Source organism: Manis pentadactyla, chromosome 2, assembly GCF_030020395.1.
Source record: "Manis pentadactyla isolate mManPen7 chromosome 2, mManPen7.hap1, whole genome shotgun sequence".
NCBI classification, from domain to species: domain Eukaryota; kingdom Metazoa; phylum Chordata; class Mammalia; order Pholidota; family Manidae; genus Manis; species Manis pentadactyla.
Genome location: NC_080020.1, coordinates 65,189,569 through 65,212,194, shown reverse-complemented (window position 1 = coordinate 65,212,194; position 22,626 = coordinate 65,189,569). Strand labels below are relative to the sequence as shown.

At 40.4% G+C, this 22,626-nt stretch overlaps 1 protein-coding gene across 18 annotated transcripts in view; it reads left to right on the top strand.

Moving 5' to 3' along the window:
* Nucleotides 1-22,626, top strand: part of CAST (calpastatin) — a 128,621-nt gene that overhangs the window by 40,003 nt on the left and 65,992 nt on the right. For all 18 annotated transcript variants that reach the window (XM_057493141.1, XM_057493197.1, XM_057493152.1 and 15 more), the window contains one exon: nt 18,075-18,134. In XM_057493141.1, the coding sequence (XP_057349124.1) occupies nt 18,075-18,134 (60 nt within the window). The remainder of the gene's footprint in view (nt 1-18,074; nt 18,135-22,626) is intronic.

The following is a 22,626-nucleotide window of genomic DNA, read 5'->3' as shown; positions in this document are numbered from 1 at the left end:
CCTCCTTGTCGGTGACACTGGTACTGGTGTTACAGTGGCAATGTGTCTGGTGACCCCACTTGCAGTAGGGTTACACAACCAGAGATTTGTGTGACCCGGGGAGAATGCTGGAGAAGTACCAGCAGTGTCCATTGGTTTGGCCCTTTTATCTCTAGGCCTAGACCCTGCTCCCCTCCTCTCTCTCCCAGCCCTGCCCCCACTACTGTGTTGACCTCTGTTTTAGAGAATGAGCTCACTCTGTCTAACCTTTCCGTGTACCTGATACATGCTGGGTGTGGTGTGGCAACTGCTGTGACATGTTTCTGTTATATTTCCTTGAACATAACCTGAGACTGATCAGATAACATCACTGAGAGGTGCCTTGTATAAGAATATTAGTATTTGTAAGATACAAGAATGCAGAAGGTACTGTGTAATGCAAAGTGTTTTCATTGAGATTTAACAATCTCTTCTGTACTGTTAGGGTTCCAGCCTTACTCAGTTACAAATGGGCAAGAGGCAAGTTCTTTATTACCATTTTAGAGCTTGAGAAAATGAGGCAGTTTAGGAAGCTTCCTCAAAGGGAGAGACCTTGTGGTCAGTGACTAATCTAGGAACCCACCTATACGACACAGGATTAGAATGCTTGAGCGGCAGCTCCGCAAAGTTCTTACTGTATTAGATGTTCTCTAGAGAGAAACCTCTGCATTGCAGGGACCATCACTAAGGAGTGGCATTGACTTCAGAGGAAAAAGTTTATTTTCTAATGAATAAATATAGGATGCCTCTTCCTGATGCCTTTTTTTCTTGTGAGCATTGAATTCAACTCTTGCACACTGATTTTTCAGTATATAAAAGGATATTTGTTGCTGGGAATGTAGGGGGGAGGGAGTGCTGCCTGGGTTCTAGGAGACAGTACAGGGTTAAAACAAAGCAGTGACAGACAGCAAAATCATGGCCAACTAGGAAAGGCCACATCTGCTGACTGATGGAGAAGGGTAGGCGGCCAGTAGCCATGAGGGTGGAGAGGGCACCCTGTGCACCGCAAGGACTCTTTTGTCTATTATAAACAAGTGAGCTTCACAGACTGCATGACAGTGCTTATGAAGCAGCATATTCAAGTGTAAATGTTGTCTCTGGCTCAGTCCATGTGCTTTGAAAGAAGATTTCCCATCATGAGAGGAGTTGATGATGTAGAATTAGTGGTGAGTTCAGTTCCTTGATCTCTGATTGCCCTAGTATAATTCCTCTCCCACAGTGAAAATGCAGAAGCTATCACATAAAGTAACAGTTTGAAAGAGTGAAACCAAAGAGAAGAGTAAGCCATTAGGAAAACATGAAGAATTAATCTGAACTAACTTTTCAAAGTCAGCCAAGTATTTGTGTTCCCATTTGTTGCCGATAACAACAATTATATCTTTAAGGCACCATTACTTCTCGTGTGGAACTATTTACTTTTCCCAAAATATGAACTATCTAATTGGTCAATCCTGTTTAAATTAAAAACCCACAGCCTGTGTTATCCTGTATACATACATTTAGATATGTCTCTTTGTATATTCTCTTTCATTACACCTTACAGTGCCCTTATTTTGGAGACCCTGTCAATCTGGAATATATATTTTAGCACCAGTGTGTCTGAACTCATAAGAGGAACATATTTTGTCCTATAGTTTTTCTGATACATTGAATTAATAATCTGCATATTGGGAAAACATAAGTGGTCTTCACAAACAATTGCATTTTTTTTTCTCTCTGTAAATAGCTTTTAACTTAATCATGTCAGTTACCCAGTGTTTCTCAACAGGGTGCTCTTGGCATTTGGAGTGACAGTTCTTCGGTGGGCAGGACTGTCTTCCTTGCCCTGAGTGCCAGAGCTTGACCAAAAGCACTCTTACACATCCTGAAATACTCTTTAGCTGGGTGCTACCTCCCCTGGTGAAGAACAATTGAGCTACTCTGTTTTTATGGAAAGCTATAAAAACAGTATTCAGTTCCATGGGCACTTTATAACATCTCTTAGGACGTGGACATTTAGGCAAGCCCATGTATTTGGACATGGGAGATGTGGGTGGAGGCTGTGAGTAATCCCGCCGCTGGCAAGGTGACCTTGTTGCCCTTGGGCTCTCCTGTCTAAGCTAGGCAATAATAAGAAATTATTAGAGTCACTGTAATAGGTCCCAGAAAAAGAATAGGTCAGCAAAGTCTGTATTCAAACAGTGTCAACAGCACAGCTATGTTTACTGAAAATTACTATGTTCTTCTAGGTGTATGCTGGGCACTTTCCATGATATGATGAGAACAGAGTGATGAGGTAGATACTCTTATTATGCCCATTTTACAGATTAAGAAAGTAAGAGCCCCATCTCTTAACTACTGCACTGTATTGTTTCTCAGGACACATTTGAGAGCTCTCCATAAAATACTTCCCGACAAATGAGCTTGAGTGCATGGGTTATCACACACTTAAGTCTCATTTGGCTGTGGTTACTTCTGTTCTTAGAATACCAGCTTTTTACTGTGAGCATCTTGAAGACAGGCTCCACATCTTTGTACCCCCAAAGTATCTACCATGGTAATTCTACATGGCAGTAATTCAATATATACTTATTAAATTGAGAGAGAAGATTGGTTTTATCTTAATATGAATAGAGCCCAAAGCCACTGTTGCATTAGTGCAGAGGATTATACAAGGTAGGTAAAAAAGGTAAAATTGTATTCATTTTTATTCTCTAGGATTTACAAGTAGAATTTTGAAACTTAATATCTGTTTGTCCTTTGGCTAAAGATTAAAGGTCAGTAGGGAACACATTTTTCTCCTTTTTGTTGGGGGAGATTGTGAGGAGGTTTCTACAGGGGGCCAGACATGGTGGTGAAGTGAAATATGGTCCACATATCAGATACAAAAATACAGTGTGAGAGGTGCCAAATAGCACTGTTATCAGGGTGCTATAAAAGCACAGTGGAGAGCTGAGGGAAGAGGGATGAGATTAAGCCTGTTTTTCTGGGAGTACACACTGGGGATATGAATCCCTTAGAGAGCCACAGTCAAGAGGCCAGTTAAAGGAGCAAATACTGAGGCAGGATGGACACACTTTAAGAACTAGGATGTTATTCTCGTTGCAGTTGTCAGTGGCGGGACTCGTCAAGTCTGATGCACGTCTAACTTCCTGAGCATTGTCTCTTCTCATTCATTCTTAATCTCTTCCTTCCATACTTGCCTTTGGTGACCAGTCGAGACACTACAATCTCCTCTGCACACTTTTCCTTGTGTTGTTATGTGGGATTGAAAATTCTGATTAACTCTAGGGTTCTCTGATGAGATATTCTTGACAACTGCCCCTTGTAGAGAGGCTGGATTTCCACCAGCTATCCCCTGTACCTAAGAAATCCGTTTTCTCCTGGGACTTCACAATTTGCAACCCCACAGCTGACTGGGTCTGGGTTATCAGTCTTCCAAGCTGCCTTGGGGTGTGAAGGATTCCTGCTGCTCATCACCCATTTCTTCCTTCACCATCAATCCCAGGTGCAAGAGATCATGGACAAGCTCACCAGCAGCCAGATAACCTGCCCCTGAATACCAGGCATTTATCTCTGAGGACACATTTGTCTCAATCTAGTTTCTCATTTTTTATTTGGCAGCTGTCACCTGGTGGACATATATCCTTAGCAGGGCAGGGAGAACCTCAGAACCCAATTGACTTGTGTGTCATTTCCACAGGCCCCTCTTAAAGGAGTGATTGGCACACATGGTCACAAAGCTGCTGCTTGGTCTGTTTTTGGTGACATTTGTTTCTTTTCCTGTAGATCCCTTTGCAACACTTAAAAACTAACATTGAGTTTTATTTGGGGAGGATTTCTTATATGTTGGAAAGAGGGTTTGGGTCTGCTTTTTTTGATTAATCAAGTTAACTTTAGTAAGCTTTTTTAAATTTTGCCAACCCACTTAGAATTTTCCTCAGTAGGCCCCAGGGCACATACTGATCATAATGGATAAGACGTTGGCGAGCAGTGAAGGTAACACTGACTAGAATTCCCCAGTGAGTCTTGCAGGTGGGACCCCTAAGGACTGAAGGATATAACAGTCATCTAAGCAAAGCTTCCTTAATTTCTGAGAGTTGCACTTTAACAGTTAGGGTCTCTTAGAGAAGAATGAGGTCTTCTACCACAAACAGAGAATATAGGCCAAAAGGGTAATTCCAGGCCAATCCATAGTGCTTGTCCTGGGAATGTGCTGCACCCTCTTGGAATTCTCTAAGACAGTGTTTTGTGGTGTAAGGTCTGGAGAGCAACTGCATCAAATTCACCTGGGACTTTAAATAAAAATGGAGATTTCCCAAGTCCCACCTCAGACCTACGCATTCAGAATCACTGAGGAATCTACAGTTCAGCAAGCTCTCTAGATAATCCTTACCCCTGTTACAGTTTGCTCGCCACTGCTCTGAGAAGTGAGATAGGCTATACAGTGCCTATCTGTAAGTAGTCTTCCAGCCTTTGCAGTGCAGTGAAATCTTGGTGAGAATTCTAGCTATCCAAAGGGGCGCAGACTTCCAAATCATACCCAGGGTCCCCCATGAACTGAACTGATTGATGTTCATGGCCCACTTTTGGAGCTTAAGCAAGGGCCTGGACCAGTCCCATTTCACTCTAAGTTGCCATAAGAGATTTGAGTCCAGCTTAGTGTGCAAGCATCTCTCTGCACTTTGTAAAGTCTCTGCTCTCTGTAATACATTAAGGTCCTTTGCACAAATGACTGAAGTATAAAGCCCTAGACCAGACCTCAGGGTCTCCCAAAGTGTTCAGAACACAGTCATAAGATGAAAGAAGCCTGTTCCTACAGAGAAAGCCGGAGCTCAGTCTCCTGCAGATTGTTTATCACCTGTGATAAGAGGATGGCCAGAGAAAGTAGCAGAGAATAAAATTAATTATACATTTTTTCAGTTACATATGCTTTTCCTCTTTCCTCCTTATGAAAATGGCAATTGTGTTTATATCCAACATGGCAAATAAGACCCTTATTTTTCTGAAACACAATTACTATGGCCAGTCATCCTCAAAATCTTGGAATATAAATATTGTCATGCTAAAATATATCTAAGACAGTGTCTCATGTGCTTTTAAACACTCATCTTCTCATAGTATTTTATTTCCAAAGATGTATCAAGTTGAGAGTGCTTGGTCTTGAACAGCAGGGGATTGAAACTGGCAGGCAGAATTTTTATCTAGGATCCTTAACTTCTCTTACATATTCACCATCTCTTTATTTATCTCTGTACTTATTTATTTATTATGTTAAATTTTATGTGTATCTGGAATAGAAAGGAGTTCTTCCATCAGAATTCAGATTAACTTTTGTCAGGTGTGCACAATGTATTTAAAATGGTTGAAGGTCCTTAGGTGAGGAATGCAGGCTGTGCTTTGTCACAAAGCCCGCTGCCATCTCTTCCTGCTGGCCTGATCGACTCATTCACGTCACTCAACACATATTTTCATTTGAGTTCTAGACTTCTGATCTACAAAGACAAATACTAATTTCTGAAAATTCTATTAATCATTTGAAAATTGCATCCTGATCTTTTTTCTCCAGTGTCCTTGCCACTGAGCTGTATACTGATGTATGTAGCATTAGCAGTTTCTCTGATGGTCCAGAATATCTGCCTATAAAATGACAGCAATATTGGGGTTGGAGAAGTCCACAGCATAATGCTGCCTTATGGTGTAAGAAAGATGTTACAGGTAGGCATAATCACTTGATACCTGTGATTATGGTTTTAGGGCCATAAGACTGGAGAGAGAAATATTCTTGAGGTATTGTAGGCCTATCTGTTTCAGGAACATCTGGACTCTAAGGTAACCTGGGCTGCCAACATCAGCACCAAAAATCTTCCCTTGAAAACTGACTGGAAAGTACTCGTGAAAAATAATTCGTGAATCTATCCTAATGTGTGGTCTGGTTCCTTTCTTTTGATCAAATGAAGGTATGAAAATACTGAGTTTGTCCCCGGAATGAAAGTGTCAATGCATAATAATAGATGGTAGAAAACAATAGTCATTTCAATGACCCCCTAAAAAGCCATCTTGTTTTAAACGCCTACAGCAGTGATCTCAGTGTCAGGGAGTGTCAGCTTAAAGCTCCTTAGACTACAGTCCTTCCTACCTCTTCCTCCTGCCCTTTTTCCTACCTAAGTTTCTAAGTGTCCCTTGGCCCCCTGCCTCTCTTATGAGGGACTCTGTTCCTGGGCCCAGAACCACTGAGCTAAGATGTTAATGATCAGGCCAGTTAATGTCGCCTAATGGTTTGACATAACATTGATGGTCAACAAACATTATGTACTTTTTTAGTATAAAATTTTAAATTAAGAATTCCTGCATATTTTGCATAGAGTTTCAGTGATTAGAATTAATGATCATTTTTACCCCTAGCAGTATTATAAAACTAAATTATCTTCTATGTGATATCTTACTCTACCCTTGAGTTTTAAAGCTATCCATTAGTTAACCATTAATTTTAGCCGTAAAGTGCCCACATAACTAAGAAAAATGTACTCCCTTCTGAATATTCAGAGATGAAAAAGAAAAGGTTAACCTCTTTTGGCTGTTGAGTTTGAGCCTTCTCTTAGTTTCAAGAATCTTTTAATTATTGCAGTAACAGGTGCTGAATTCTAAAACACTTTGTTTGTGGTAAGACAGAATTACTAGCCTGTGCAAATTAGAATTGATTCCTTCTCTGGTCCTTCTGATAATCATACTTGTATACTTCTTCACATGTTTCCAAAGATTGAATGTGATGAACACCAAGGTACATATTTGCAATTACAATCTTGACAAAATACCATCATTGATACCCAGTTGAACCAGTGGTTAACCACATTTTTTGTATAACTTGTCCAATGGAGTGAGAATTTGGTTCCTATTCAAAATGAAAGACAATCAGTAGGAAACAAAAGCTTAATGAAAAACATTCTAGCCAGTGCTGATAATCTGCAAATAATTTTGAAATGCTCTGGGGGAGGGGCTAGGTCCAGCAGCATGTATGTAGTTTAAGAAGCTCTCCAGGATCGAGATATTTGAAAATAAATAGAAAGAAGTGAAGGAACCCAGCCATTTATTAATTTATTGAACTGTGCTAAGTGATATACAGGATTTCACTTACTAGTTGCATATTTTGCAACTAGGTAAGGGGTTGTTATGACAGATTTATAAATGAGAAGACTAAGGCCCAAAGAGATTAAATAACTTACCCTGGATCACACAGAAAACAAGGTTTTATTTGAGTACAATGTTCTTTTCAGTAGATTGGTTTTATAAAAACTTCCACTCAGTAGTTCATATCATTTAAATAATAGACAAGAGTTTGTATCTAAATTCATACAAGCACTAGAAATCATTATCATGCTCTCTATTGTTATGCCCAGTATCTTCATGCTGTTGAAATTTTCTCTGATGGATGAGGTTTCTTGCTTGTGTGAGAGTATTTGTACACTGGTTGAAATTAGCAAACAATAGTTTCATTGACAGAGTTTCTTTAGATGTTTTAATGGGCAGTAAAGAAGGGATAGATTAGCTATCTTTGAGTCAGGTGAAATTTTTAAACTGCAGGATTAAATAGTACATAAATAAAAGCTCCCTTATCATGTAAGAAATACTAACTTTTGCTTAGATTGAAGGATAAGCAGCAATGCTCATATTTTTACATCAACTTAAAGTGAAATGCAGTGGAAGGTGCTATTATTATTTCCATTTTACAGATGGGGAAACTGAGGTCAGAACAGTTAAAGGAATTTGCTCAAGATCACCCAATTCCAGCAGGGCTGGAAGTGGAGTGGTCTGGCTACAGAGCCATTCTCCTATACACACACACACTACCTATTTAATATTTGCAAAGGTTAAACTTGCTGTAAGTAAACATTTGTGAATCTGTTTTTCTTATATGGTTTCCAGAATGACATTTTATTTCACTCCACATTTTCATTTTGATTATTTGAAGATCATCTCAGACAGGGAACTTTGTTATAATTCCCATCATTTAAACCTTCTTATCGAGAACCTACTTTTCTGAGAAGTCAGTTGCAGGAATGATCAGGTGACAGGCCCGAATCTCAGCCTCCCACAACTGGCTCTATCCCAACATTTCCTCACTAAAGTTACCCCATGCTTTCTGTCAGAGACATTTTGAGTCTATTATTCCTGTAGAGATTGAGGTTGGCAGTTGGTCTTATAACACAAAGATGCAGAAAAGTTCTCAAGTTCTCTCACTCTCCACTAGTCTGTACCTAAGGCATGAGTTTGAAAGCACTGCAGAAGCCTTGCTGAAAGGCTCTGATGCAGTTTAGCAGAGCTCAGAATTTTTTATTCTTGTACAGTGATCATATCCTCACTAACCATGTATGCTTTAATGAATTCATACTCTTTTAGGATTTGTACAAACCTGTGCTCTTGCTTCCAAGGTTCCTGTTCCTATGTTGACTAGAACATGGATCAAAACAAGCTATGCATGTGAATCCAAGGAAGATACCACAATATAAAATAATGTTGTCCTTTTTAAAGAAAGATAAAGTCACATTAATGTGTAACTTCTCAAAGCAATGGTCACCACAGAACTGCTCTGCCATTTTGAGGAAAGAGGAACTTCTGAGGCTATTCGTGTTCATAAAATAATAAAAATCACTGATGTTTATTGATTTACTATGTGCTGGCACTGAGCCACATGCTTTATAAACATGCTGTCATTTAATCCTCACTGTTTTTATACCCATTTAACAAGTTAAAAACTCAAGTGTGGAAATGTTAAGCCGCTTGCCTGAAGTGACACAGCTAGAATTAGACCTCAGATCTGTGGGACTCCTGAGGCTCTATCCCTGTTTCCCATTTGAACATGGCTCATTGAATACATTATTTAATAATCTTCACGTAGTTATAGTATATAGTGTTGAAGTTGCAGAACTACAGAATTCTCAAGTCTGACAGCTTACAGATGAGGGAACTGTTCCAGGCAGGGTAAGACTCAAGGCCACACAGCTTGTCAAGGGTGGTCAGTCTGCCTCGTTCACTGTATTGCTTCTTTTGTGCTGAAATTGCTTGACTCATAGGCTTAAATAAATCCTGGCCAGACAAACCTTTTCTAGAGGAGGACAGGAAGATGAAAATAGGCTGTGTTTCCCAGATCTGACTTCTCTATTTTGCTTTATCTTGGGCAAAGTCAGGCAAAATTGGAATTATTTCATGCAATAAGAAAGCAACTGGGAATGCTAGAGGCACAAAAACAACTTCAGGAAAAAAAGCTGCTTTTCGACTCTTTGATGACTAAACTAAGCAATCTGACTTGCTCTTTTCCTTTTGCCCACAAAATAATTATCAACCCAGAAAGAGAAAAGAAAACTGGAAAACGAGTTTGCAAAGCAATGAAAATTGCGAAAGCAGTTGCCTTATAGTCCCAGAAATTCAACTTCATGCCTTTTGTGGATTTTTTTCTATGCACTTGCATAGAATTGCATTCTATCCAATGTCAGAGCTCATAATCTCACACTCACAGGGTGTGGCCCAAAATTCTACAGTCTGTTTGGCTTGGATTCAGTTCACAGATCAGCTGTGGCTATTGTCCCAGTTGCCAGGCAACTTTTGGATGTTTATTTTGAGTTCTCCTCACATGTTGTATCAGAGGCCAAAGCTTCATGTACTATTCACTTCCCAGAGCAAGAAGAACTTAAGTTATTTTTAATCTTATATCTGTGTGTCCCTTTTAATATATTTCATGAATGTACAGCATACTCGGCTGAGATAGACTCATCCTGTGTTTCCCCCAGATAGTGTTCCAGTCGCCTCATTTTGCAGTCTACTCCATCTGGCCGGCTATGCTCCAGACTGAGTATCTCTGGTACTTTCCTACCTCTAAGTCTTTCTCAGGCTGTTTTGCTCCCCTGGAATGACTTCCCCACCCCAGCCTCTGTCTCATTTTTTTGAAAATCCAAATACTTTGTTTTAATTTTTCAAAGTAGGGGGAGTCAGTTTATAGTAAAAAGTTCATGGACATTATTATCAAATCTGTGCTCAGGCTCCATACTTCATAACTGAGAGATCTCAGGGAAGTTACCGAACTCCTCTAAGTGTCCGTTTTCTCATTTACATAATGCAGATAATAATTGTTACCTTCTAGCGTTTTATGAAGATACATTAAGCTCAGCTGTGTCAAGCATCTCTCACAGATCCTGGAACATGCAAGAGTCTAATGGTTCCCATCTCTTCTGGGAAGCCTTTCCTAACCATTTTCCAAACACACATCTCAGAAATAGTCTCCCTCTTCTGATCTTTTGTAACATATTTTACTTAACAATCCTATCACAGTTTACTTTATCTCATATTAAGTACGTGATGAGGTGTAAGTTGGTGCCCTAAGTACATCTGCTGGCACAAAGCCATGTTCTCCCTGAAAGAGATGGCTCGACTTCATAACTGAGCCATTGTTTGTCTCTCATCAGAATCATGTTTTTTTTTGTTATGATTAATCGCTGTCCTTGGTTAAGTGACTACTTTGCAGGTCCCTTTAAAAACAGTATTATTATGCTAAATAATTAAGGGCATTCCAAAAATGTGTGTCATGGGACAGCGTGGATTATAATAGACAAACATTTGAACATTTCCTGAAGTGAATAAATAATCCATCATCACAGAAAAAAAATATATAAACTTGTATACTTACCGGATCCATAGATGATGTTTATGAAGAACGTCAGTGCTTTCCTTAGGAAGCCCCTCTGCAGCTGCCTATTGTTTCTTCCAGGTGTTGTGCAGGAAGCTGCTCAGGGACGTGTGTGTGTGCGCGCGCGCGTGGTACAACTCTCAGGGTGATGGCAGTGATGATGTGATGATTAGATGTTTACACTGTGTTTTCTTAGGCAGTTTTCTGACTTGGGCTTTGAACAAAATTTCTGGTGATTGAATAAAACTCATATACTGTTGCTTTTGAGCTATCAGATAATAATATCACAAATTCATACATTTGTTTAACAAATACTTGTTAAACTACTGCTGTGTGCCAGGCTCTGGTTTGTGCACAGCTCCTTCCTGCTTGGAGTTCAAGTTCAGGTCTGTCTTAAAGATCCTGTGAGGAAAGAACTTCTTAAAAACAAAACCATGATTTCCTTTCTTCATTATTTGATATATGTTATAAAATAAGAATCTTACTGTGGTTCAGAAGTGAACTGTTCTTCTGTTGTGCATCTAGCAGAACTACTTTTAAAAGTTAAAAAGCAGTTATTGATTTGTCATATTTTCATAATTTAGAAAATTTTTTATATGTTTTGTGTTTTGCTCAAATTATCCTAAAGTTTGGTATCTAATCAGACACTCATAAAAACCCTGCGTGGTACATGGTATTCGCATTTGGAAACTCGGCAGGTTCACTTTAGCTTTGACACTGGTATTGTGGCCATTGAGGAGCCAGCTAGAGCTTCAGTCTTATTTATTATGTTCTTGATTCTTGCTTAAAAAAAATAAGCTATTAAAACTATATTTCATTCTTTGTTTAAATGAAACTTTGACAACTAGAAAATGGAAACAAAGATTTGACTCAGCAGTGATTTTTTTCTCTCTTCTCTGCTCCTCAGCACTGTGCCTACTCAGCACTGTGGTAGGCATTGTGGGGAATAGAAGTTGTCCCTGCCTTTCGATCAGTTTATAGCTTCACCGAGAAGACATGACGTGCACTTAAAAAAGAGCTCAGTAACCCTCCAACACAGCAATAGGATTAAATGTTCAAGTGAGAAGTGCAAACAAGTGTAAGAGTTGAGAAGGCAATGACCTAAGCTGATCCAGATGTTGTCTCTTAAGCTAAATCTTCAAGGGTGGGGATACTGGGGCCTGAGCAGGAAAAGGACTTCCTACATAGTGGGAACAGTGAGACACAAGGCTCAGAGGTAGGAGGGAGCATCATGGTGATAAAGCTCACTAGCATTTGCCCACCACTTATAACTTGCCAAGCAATGTTATAATTGGTTCATGTACATTAACTTTTATTTTTTAAACAACCTTAATGAGGTGGCAATTATTACTATTCCCATTTTATAGCAGAGGACTCAGGCACAGAGAGGTTAAGTAGCTTGCTCGAGGTTGCACATGAATCTCTTGTCAGCTGGAATTCCACCAGACAGACAAGTCCAGGGTCCCTTCTCACACTCTTAAACCAGTGAGTTATGCTGCCTGGTGAGATGTTACGAGATGAGAAGGACAGCTTCCTGGCTGAAGGAGAGAGCTGGTATGGGCCATTGTGAGAGAAATAGTGGAGTAAGTAGTTAGGCCAATAATGGAGAGTTGAAAGTTTAGGTAAAAGACACTGTACCTTATCTAGCATATTGAAAATTTATTTCATCAGAGTGGGAACAAGGTACACATCTATTTTGGATAAATTAGGCAGCTGTAGACTGAGAATTGGGTACTCGAGATTGGGGTTGGGATGGAACAGGAGAAAACAAAGCATGGAAAGTACTAGAAGGGTCCTGATGGAATCCAGGTGTGGGAGATACTGGGAGTGGGGGTGACAATAGAGATGAAGAGGATGGGATGGTGATGAGGTCTGGAGCCAGCACTGGGTCTGAACCTAAGTGATCAGGGCCTGATGAGTTCCCTACATTATGCTGTTTGGCCTTACAGCAACTCCAGAGGCAGGTGATCTTACTCCCATTTTAGAAGGGAATGGAGGCTCCAGGGGGTTAATGACTGTATATTAATACTTGCAGTAGAAGGGAGTTGAGCATGCATCTGTCTTTCTCAGTTTCCTCACTTTAAGGTAAAATAATGTGGCTTGGTGATAAAGTAAAGCTACTGAAAAGGTATGGTGAACAGGTCACTTAATAAATATAGCTTGTCATGGCAGAAATCAACTTTCTTAGGGAGCAGTAATGGAGAAAGCAGAGGGCTTGTTACTGAAGATTAAAGAACACAGAAGAAGGGAGCAAGTGGAACAGGCTTGTGGAAGGAAAGGGAGGGGGCCTGGGGGGAGAACCTGCGGCTCCTCCTCATCACAGCGGCCTGTGGGAGAGGGCAGGACGGTCAGCAATCTGAGTGAAGGTGCTGCAGGATTGTCAGGTGGAAAAGGAGGCTGCATTCTTAGTGACCCTCAACAAAGGTGGATGGGCGGGTGAGCGGTGAGCGGCACTCCAGGCTGAGGGACGTGGGAACGCCAACCCGGGAAGCCAGGTCTGGGCCCAGAGCTGACTCGTCGGCTGGCCCACTGTGTGTGCTCTGAACCAGCCATCTGGGGACAAGGGGAGAGATCCAGGAGAGCCCCTGCGACCCGAGGGGAGGTGCCCAGGATTCCCAGGAAGCTGGGAGTCTCTGGGAGCCCCCAGCAAATGAAGTGACGGTACTCTAGAGTAGAGAAGTAAGGAGCCGAGAGAATGAGATTTTCATAGGACAGATGTAATGGTGGCAGAGTGGATGAGTGGCTTGCCAGTGGGTTTCAACCCCAGGCGAGTTCCCTATGGATTCACTGTCACCAAAGAAATGACAGTAGAACGTTCTTAGGGTGAAAGTGTTACACCCAACTTTATTCCCACAGTGGCAGGTCAATCACTAAAATCTTGTCCACTCAGAGGGAGTCTGCACGCAGCAAGCTGGTCTCTGCCTCTGGGCCTCTCGGCCCTCACAGCCATCCTCTCTGGGCCTCTGTCTTAGGCACTGCCACCAATCCAGCCTCATCTCTGCTCTCCTGCAGCTTTGCAGCCATGCCACTGTTTGTGCAGACCCTACCGGGCAGAGCTCTTTATATAGAGTCAATAGCAACATATTGCCCACAGGTGTGTAGTCAGCTAGCCGACCAGGGCCAGGTGAGAATCTTGCCTACAGGAACTTTCATTTTATCCATGAGTAAGCCCTCTAGGCCCTGGCCCCCTTTAAGGGAGCCCCTAACTCCCACCCTGGCCCACTCACCAGGGCCTGTGGGTGAACTCAAACCCTCTCCACTCACATCCAACATCATAAGACAGTTGAGGTGGGTCCTGGGTCTGGCTTCTCTTCTCAGGCAGCCTCACTAGATATTCTGCAAAAACAAAGAGAAGCCCTGCATAGACACCAGCAGGAGTCACGTTAGTGTACCCAACAGACAGCTTTTTAAAGGGGCCCCATCTAGTGGCCAAGACCATTGATGGCACTGTGTGTGATCATGTGGCCAGATGTGGCACTGTGAACAGGTGAGCTGGGGACTGGAGGAGGGGGAAGCCGGGTAGGGACTGAGTGCAGCTCTTATAATGCAGGGGCTGTGAGCTAGTTAGACACACCTGAAAGGAAGGGCGGGTAGGATTTGGGTGCTTGGAGAAGAGAAGCATCCCAACCTGGGGAAAGGCAATTGTGTGAAAATATAAAGGGATAAATGAGGGAGGTGTGCTGTGAGCCAGGGACGGGCTGGCTGCGTGGAGCAGCTGCTCCGTGGTGGGAGATGGGGTGGGATTGGAGCCCAGCAGTTTTTAAAGGTAGGAGAAAGGGTTTCTGCGTGATACAGTGGACAACAGGTTGTGGTTCTGCCTTAGGTGGAAACTGTGTGAGAGTGACATATGGGAAGACTAATCTGGCCAGAATGCATAAGAGAGCTCAGTGGCTGGAGTCTAGGAGACCTTTGCAAAAGATATGTGAGAAATGAAAGCTGTTTCTCTGTCTCAAGGGTCTTAAAAGCTTATGTACCATCTTCCCCTCATATCTCTAATTGTTTAGTGCAGTAAACTTCCAAATTTATAACTGTAACAAGCAAACAAACTTAGAGATTTTGTCAAATCATGTCAGAAAATAAGATGCTATACTGATTAAGTGCAGGATTAAATACAGTTTTTCCTAGACTGCAGTGACTCTTTTATTATCAGTACTGGCTTATTTTAATGCAGCTTGACAATTCAGCAAGACTGTTTGAGGTGGGCGTGAAATTAATTGACTGAGAACTCAAACATTTGTCAAAGGGATTCTCTTCATACCTCTGTTAGAACACTTGAATTGTAAGGTAACCCTGCCTGACATCTCTTTTTCACACTGGACTCCAAACTCCTCTGAGGCTGTGATGGGGCCATCTTCTTTATGTATCCTCAGTCCCCTTATTGCTTTTTAAATAGCAATTGTTGAATGTGTGGGTGGGTAGAGAATGATTATGATGAGGTACTTTTTCTCTGCTCTTTGTTACTCTGATTTATGCCTTAATTTAAGTTTGTAAGTGACTAATAATACTCCGGATGTTAAGAGATCTGCATGGGCCATTTGGGAGGGAGAGTATTGCTATTGCTGCACCTTAGTGTGATATACAACCCTAATCCCATAGAGGTATTTTGGTATCTGATGTGCTTTGAAACTGGCTACTCCTTAATGCTAACAGGAGCATCTGAGGTAGTTCCTATGGCCGAGAATCACTGGTTTAGAAATCATGTGGCCGAGGTCCCAGCCCCAGTGCACCCAGCAGGCAGGATCCTCCCAGGTGTTTGCCTGGGAAATGTCTCCTCCTTCTTTAATCACCACATTAACTGTCACTTCTGCAGTGTCACCTTCCAGACTGTCCCCTGAACTGGCTCTGGTTGCTAATTCTGTGTTCATAGGGGCTGGTGATATCCTTTTATAGCACTTACACAAGTAATTATTGAAGTGGTTATTCTATTAATGTCATCCCCAACTAGACTAACTTTTGCAAGGGGAGGGATGTGACTATCAGTGTCACCACTGTGTTCCTGTCACCTAACAATATCTGGCACAAACTACCATCTGGATAAATACTTGTGGAGCTCATGAACTGTGTAAATTTGACAGGTCACTTAGCTTCTGTGAGATACCAGTTTCCTCATCTGCTTAAAACATATATATTAAAAGTTTATCTATAAAGCTCTTCAAAGATGTATGGATTAACTTCAAAAATTTAAATTATCAGTTAATTCATACCCATGATTAGAATTCAAACCATATAGAAGATTTAAAAGGGAAGTCTATTCAGTCCCTCACCAGAGATAACAAATAATAAAAGGTCCTGGCTTTATAAATAGAATAGAAATTGAACAAACTACAGTTAGCTGGAGATGAATGTGTTCACAATGGGTGGGGGATTGTTTCCAGACCCCATGAGTCACTTTCCTATTTCAGTTTCAGAATGTTTAGTGCCTTAGTGATGGTATCAAATGTTCACGGGGAATCTGTGCTGGGAACAGGTTGGGCCAAGGCCTCCAGCTAAATTCCTACAGTAACCTGCTCCACACTTATTTGTAGTTACTCTGTGTATTTACTGTTCTAGGTGAGCCTTTGAAAGTCATCTTTCTAGCACTTGAGGATCACATCCAGCTATTACTTTAAAAGTAGGGAGGCAGATTGGAACCCCCAAGGCTATGTGATTTCAAGAATGCTTTAATAAAATTGGATGTTTAGAAAAGAAAACTGTTCACCTGAAGATTTGCAGCTTAAAAAGCACTTTCATGTAGAGTATTTGGTCTTTGATGATTTTCCGCGGCTGAGGGGAAATTGTTGCCGGGTGGGATGTGGCAAAGTGGAATTGGTGTGTTCAAGTGGAAATTGTACAACCAGTTCTAATTGTGGAAAGACAAAATTGTATGGGTATGTTAATCCCTACAAATTGAAATTCTCAAAGGGAAATGAATATTCATATATTTTCCCATTTATTTGGGGGGAAAGTCTACTTTGGTTCATCTTCCAGCTCTTTATCCGAAAGAGAACTTGAGAGAGTCCATTTCATGCCTGCTGCAGTGACCAGGGAGGGGTGTGTGTTGGGGTGGGGGGGTGCCTTAGGGTGCTCAGGAATAGTTAAGTTCATGTGATTATGTTTGAAAAATAAATATACTAATGCTTTGGGCTTTTGTCTGTATATACTGTGGTCATTTACTAAAGCAGCAACATGTTCTACATTAAGTAAGGTTTGTGGGGCAGGTGATTTGGTTCACGACCCTGGGTAACAGTGGGTTCATACAGTCACCTAGAGTGATAGTGGCAGGGGTCGGGGAGCAGGGCGATGGCTGGGATGGGCTCCTCCTGATGCCTCTGAAGTGGCTCAGGGCCTGGCATCAGAGACAGGGCTCCTGGTATGTGTTGGCTGGGCAGCAGCTGTTTACTGAGAGCCAGTTACTTAAGAAGGCAACTCATGCCAGATGGAATCCCTGGGCTCTAAAACCTAATGAACGCGAATGTTAAGGAGCTTTAAGTGAGCCTGGGTTGGAATTGGCAAAGGTAGTAATTATGTACTTATTAGCCAGGGTAATGTAAGCTAAGTACCAAAGTAATGCTCCATCCCATGCAAGTGTCCGTGTGCACATCCAGCTGCCTGAGTGATTAGATGCAGGGGCTGATTCCATCCCCCCCTTGTATCCTGAGGAAAGTGTTCCTTAATACTTGAGTCACCACTCAACACCTCTTGCCCTCCAAGGAGGAGCCTAGATGAGACGGACAATACAACAGCATTCCCTTTGCAGCCCTGCTCTCGCCCTCTCCTCTTTACATGGCACTGGCAGGACAGTTCTCATCTACCTGAGTCTGTTTCCTGGAGTAACATCCTGGTCCTTCTGTCCTGTATAATATCTTAGGGATGATGTACTAGTAATTTTATAAGCATCTACAATGTGTTGGATATTTTATTATTTCAAATACTTACAACCCTGCAAAATAGATATTATTGCTCCCATTTTATATACCTGGGAAACTAATGCTCACAATCACAAAATTAGCAGAGCTGACATTTGAACAAAAGTCTGTCAAGTCTAAAAGTCCATGTTCTTCCTGAAAATAACATAAATAAGTATAATATTTACTGAGCACTTACATAGCAGGCAGTAACAAATTTACAAGATAGTTGTCATCTACTAAAGGAAAACTGAGAAAGGAGAAACAAGATCAGAAAATTTAAGTAACATGTCCAAGATTGTTAAGTAGCACATCCAAAATCTGAACCTATTTGATCTGGTTATAAAGGCTTTTACCCATGGGTGACACTACCTTTTGGGCCTTTGCGGGAGTGGTACTCTAGATGAGGTAAAACCACAGTAAAGAGTTAAGAGCAAGTATGGTTAAGAGGAGATGAAGGATGAAGTCAGTTGTAGGCTAAGTAAAATCAGACTTTCTGTTTATTTCCTTTCTAGGTGTCAGCTGCCTCTGCTTCAACCAGCAAGTCTTCCGGTATGAATCCCACAGAAGCCAAGGTATGATGTCTTCACAGGTCAACTTGGATGAATGACTTTAAGTTGATTATATTGTAAAGCAAAACAAATGTAGACTAATTGTTAACAGATGAGTTATGTGACCTAAAAGCTTAAGTTACAGAAATAAGTGTTTTCTTCCTAGTTTATGAGGGTCTTTGGAGACTCAGCTTTCCTTTGAATAGTTACCTCAGATACCATCTACCTTGTTTTGGAATATCTAAGGCAGGGTAGTCACCCAGAGGTGTTTTGGTCCTAGACTTAACTGAGTTTTTTTTAATTGTAAGATAATCTCTCTAAGTACATTTATCTGGATCTAAAGAAGAATATAAATTCTTCCTAAACTGTTTTTTATTATTTTGGCCATTTAAAACTAAATGTAAGGAGGAGAAAGGTTACACTTAGTGAACATGGAAAGATGTGACACAAATATTGGTTATTTCATATGCTTTCTGAAGTTTCTAAAATTTGAGTCATGTAGGGCACTATTTTCTTGCTAATGCTTTGTTGAGCTATATTTGGGATTTATTGAAATAATTATTTCTTAGAATTTTAGAAGAAAAAAAATAAAAGAACATCCTCCAGTGGAGTTGCAACATGGAGTAAGCCTAGTCCTGAAGAGTTGGCTGAAGCTGCCTTGAACCTTGTCCCTTAGATACCATGTCTCATGCTTGTGTCTTGGGAATGTTCTGGAGTGGAGGATTAAAGAGGAAGCATTTTCAAGATGCTGTCAACTAATCCTTATAATTCCTTAGTGCCTTTAAGAGTCACCCCAGCTTCATCATTATTAAGTTGCTCTTGTTTAAAATCGACAAAATTTGCTTTCTGTCATCTATATTATTTGCTGTCCCATTAGGATCCTATGCTGTAGTTTAGTATTGCCACCATAATTTAGTACTATCGAGGGATCCTATGGCCTTATCATGAACTGTTTTTAAAGGACATTGCAAATATCTTGAAACATACTGTCCAAATCTAAGCTCTTTTAACTGTCATTTAGCATCTATTTTAATTTTTAAATTTATTTTTAATCCATAATTGTCCTTATTTGGTATTTACATTTACAGTAATTTCTTGTTTTTCAAAATATACATTATCTGATCCATAATTAATCTACTAGCTGTCATTGCTTATTTTACCAGATTAATCTTTTTTTAAAAACCTGATCTTAGAATAATCTTTAGACTATAGTAGGAATATCCACACAAACAAATTCTCACTGAACTTAGAGTCCATGAAAACTAAAGAAAGGAGAGCCAGAGATACAGGATTTTCCCATTATTATTTCGGTTTTCATCTGACCCATTGCCTGATTCCAGTACACTCCCCCTGACTGTCAGCCTGAGGGTTAATGCTTATTTCAAGTGTGCCCTGTTTTCTAGAGCAAATGTCAGCAAACTCTTCCTCCATTACAAGCGTTAATCATGAGAACTCCTGGCAGTCCTACAGAACTGGAGGAAAGAGACAAGAGAGCAAAAGTAAAAGCTGAGATGTGCATGATGACGTGTCACCAGCAGCGGACTCAGGGCCACTTTTGGCCTCAGTTCTCTCTCCTTGGTGGATTTGAATCACACCACCTCATTAATCATCTTATCTTCATGTACTTCTGATGTTAGACTCATAACATTTGTCCTAGCCTCGTCTTGGGGATTTTTGTGTACATGATGAGCTTTTTTCCTCCAAATAGTTTGAGCTCTTAGAGAAAAGAGCTCTTAATTCAAGATAATACCTGTACCAAATCCTTGTCTTGTTCTACTCCTTTCAAATGAAAGCCAGTCTAGCTCTGAAGCAGGGTGATATATTGAGATCTAGGTTCTGTCTGTCTTGCCCCTGGCACATTAGAATTGGTAGTCATACTACTGTGTTTAAGATGGAAGGTAAAACCATTTCTAACCAGGACGAGACCCCCGAGAGGCTATGTAGCATGGACCTTGGAGCCAGGTGGCCGGGCTTAGAATCCTGGTTCCACACTTGCTGATGCTGGAAAACTCTTTGCATTGGTTTCCGTATCTGAATAGTCTGGAGAATGATAATAGTACCTCTCACCAGACTGTGTAGAGAAAAAAGCATATGGGCAGTGCCTGCCCACAGCAGGTACCCAGCAGGAGTGGCTGGTCCTGGAGAGGCAGTGTGGTGCAGTGGTAGAGAACACAACCCAGCTCCACCCTGGGCATCCTTGGGAAGTTATTTAACTTCTGTGTGCCTCAGTTTCTCATCCATGAAATGGGGATGTGCAAGGGATTATTATAAGGACTAGGTAAATTGGCACATGTGAAGTTTATAACAGCCCCCAGTACTAGGAAGTGATCAATACACATTAGTTATTATTGTCATCATTATTAAGTTCAGCAGCAGCACCATCACCACCACCAAAAATTACTTTAAGAAATCTGTTAACAGTTACTGAATAAAATGTGCATTTCATTATAAGCTGCTTGTGTCCATGAGTGTACATTCTTAATTGTACTATAGAGTTTGTCCATTCAAAATCTTGATTGGCAGAATCCGAATTAGAAACTATTAGTAGATTGAAACCACTAGAAAACCAACTGGCTTATTTTCCTTGTTAATCATTTTAAAAAATGCATTTGTATAAACTCAAAAAAAGCATAGTAGCATATACAGAAACTTGTTGACAAAGTTCCAGTTTGAAAGGATCCAAAATTTAAAACTCTTTAAAAAGATTCCTTTGATCATTAACTTTGTTTTCTCCCCAAAACAGTAAGCATGTTGGCATAAAGGGTCCATCATGTAAAGAACATATATATCTTCATTACTGTAGCACAAGACATGGTAAATTAAGAGGATTTAGTGTTAGCTTATTCAGATAATATAATTAAAAATTGGCGTTTATGCTGATACCAACAGATAAAAGAGAAAGAAATGGCAAGAAGCATTAAGCCTAATTTTTCATCTTACTTGGAAAAGTTCATAATCATTGAATCAAATTTTATTCTTATTTCATATCTTGCCTATACCAAGAATGCATGTGTGTACTTAAGGGACTTTTTTTTAATTAAGATATTATTGATATCACTGTGTTGTACACCTGAAACTAATGTAATACTGTGTGTCAACTACCCTTCAATAAAAAATAATTATCTACAAAAAAAAAAAAAAACACCTCCAAACAGTTGTAAAATGCTCTGAAATAAATCTTAAACAGTTCTCATAAAAACATAAAAAAAAGTTCTGGACCTAGATGGTTGCACAACATTGTGAATCTATCAAACGCCCCTGAATTGCATACTTCACAGTGGTCAAAATGGTCCATTTTATGTTATGTATACTTTACCATAATAATAAAAATAATCCAAACTAAAAAAAAAAAAAAGATATTATTGATATCTTAAAGCTTTCACATGAAAAAAACAATGTGGTTACTACATTCACCCATAGTATCGAGTCCCCCCCATACCCCATTGCAGTCACTGTCCATCAGTATAGTAAGATGCCACAGAGTTACTACTTGTCTTTTCTGTGCTACTCTGTCTTCCCCATTATCTCCCCCCAACACCATGTGTGCCAATCATAATACTCCTCAATCCCCTTCTCCCTCCCTCCTTTATCCCTCCCATTTGGTAACAGCTAGTCCCTTGGAGTCTGTGAGTCTGCTGCTATTTTGGTCCTTCAGTTTTGCTTTGCTGTTATACTCCACATATGAGAGAAATCATTTGGTACTTGTCTTTCTCCACCTGGCTTATTCACTGAGAATAGTATCTTCTAGCTCCATCCATTTTGTTGCAAATGGTAGGATTTGTTTCTTTCTTATGGCTGAATAGTATTCCATTGTGTATATTTACTACATCTTCTTTATCCATTCATCTACTGATGGACACTTAGGTTGTTTCCATATCTTGGCTATTGTAAATAGTGCTGCAATAAACATAGGGGTGCATATGTCTTTTTGAATCTGAGAAATTATATTCTTTGGGTAAATTCCTAAGAGTGAAATTCCTGGGTCAAATGGTATTTCTAATTTTTGTTCTTTGAGGAACCTGCATATTGCTTTCCACAATGGGTGAACTAGCTTATATTCCCACCAGCAGTGTAGGAAGGTTCCCCTTTCTCCACATCCTCGCCAACATTTGTTCTTAGTCTTTAAGATGTTGGCCATCCTAACTGGTGTGAGGTGATATCTCATTGTGGTTTTTATTTCCCTGATAATTAGCAATGTGGAGCATCTTTTCATGTGTCTGTTGGTCATCTGAATTTCTTCTTTGGAGAATTGTCTCTTCATATTCTCTGCCCATTTTTTAATCAGGTTATTTGCTTTTTGGGTGTTGAGGCATGTGAGTTCTTTATATATTTTGGATGTTAACCCCTTGTAGGATATGTCATTTACAAATATATTCTCCCATACTGTAGGATGCCTTTTTGTTCTGTTGATGGTGTCCATTGCTGTACAGAAGCTTTTTAGTTTGATGTAGTCACCTGTGTACATTTTTGCTTTTGTTTCCCTTGCTCGAGGAGATGCATTCAGGAAAAAGTTCCT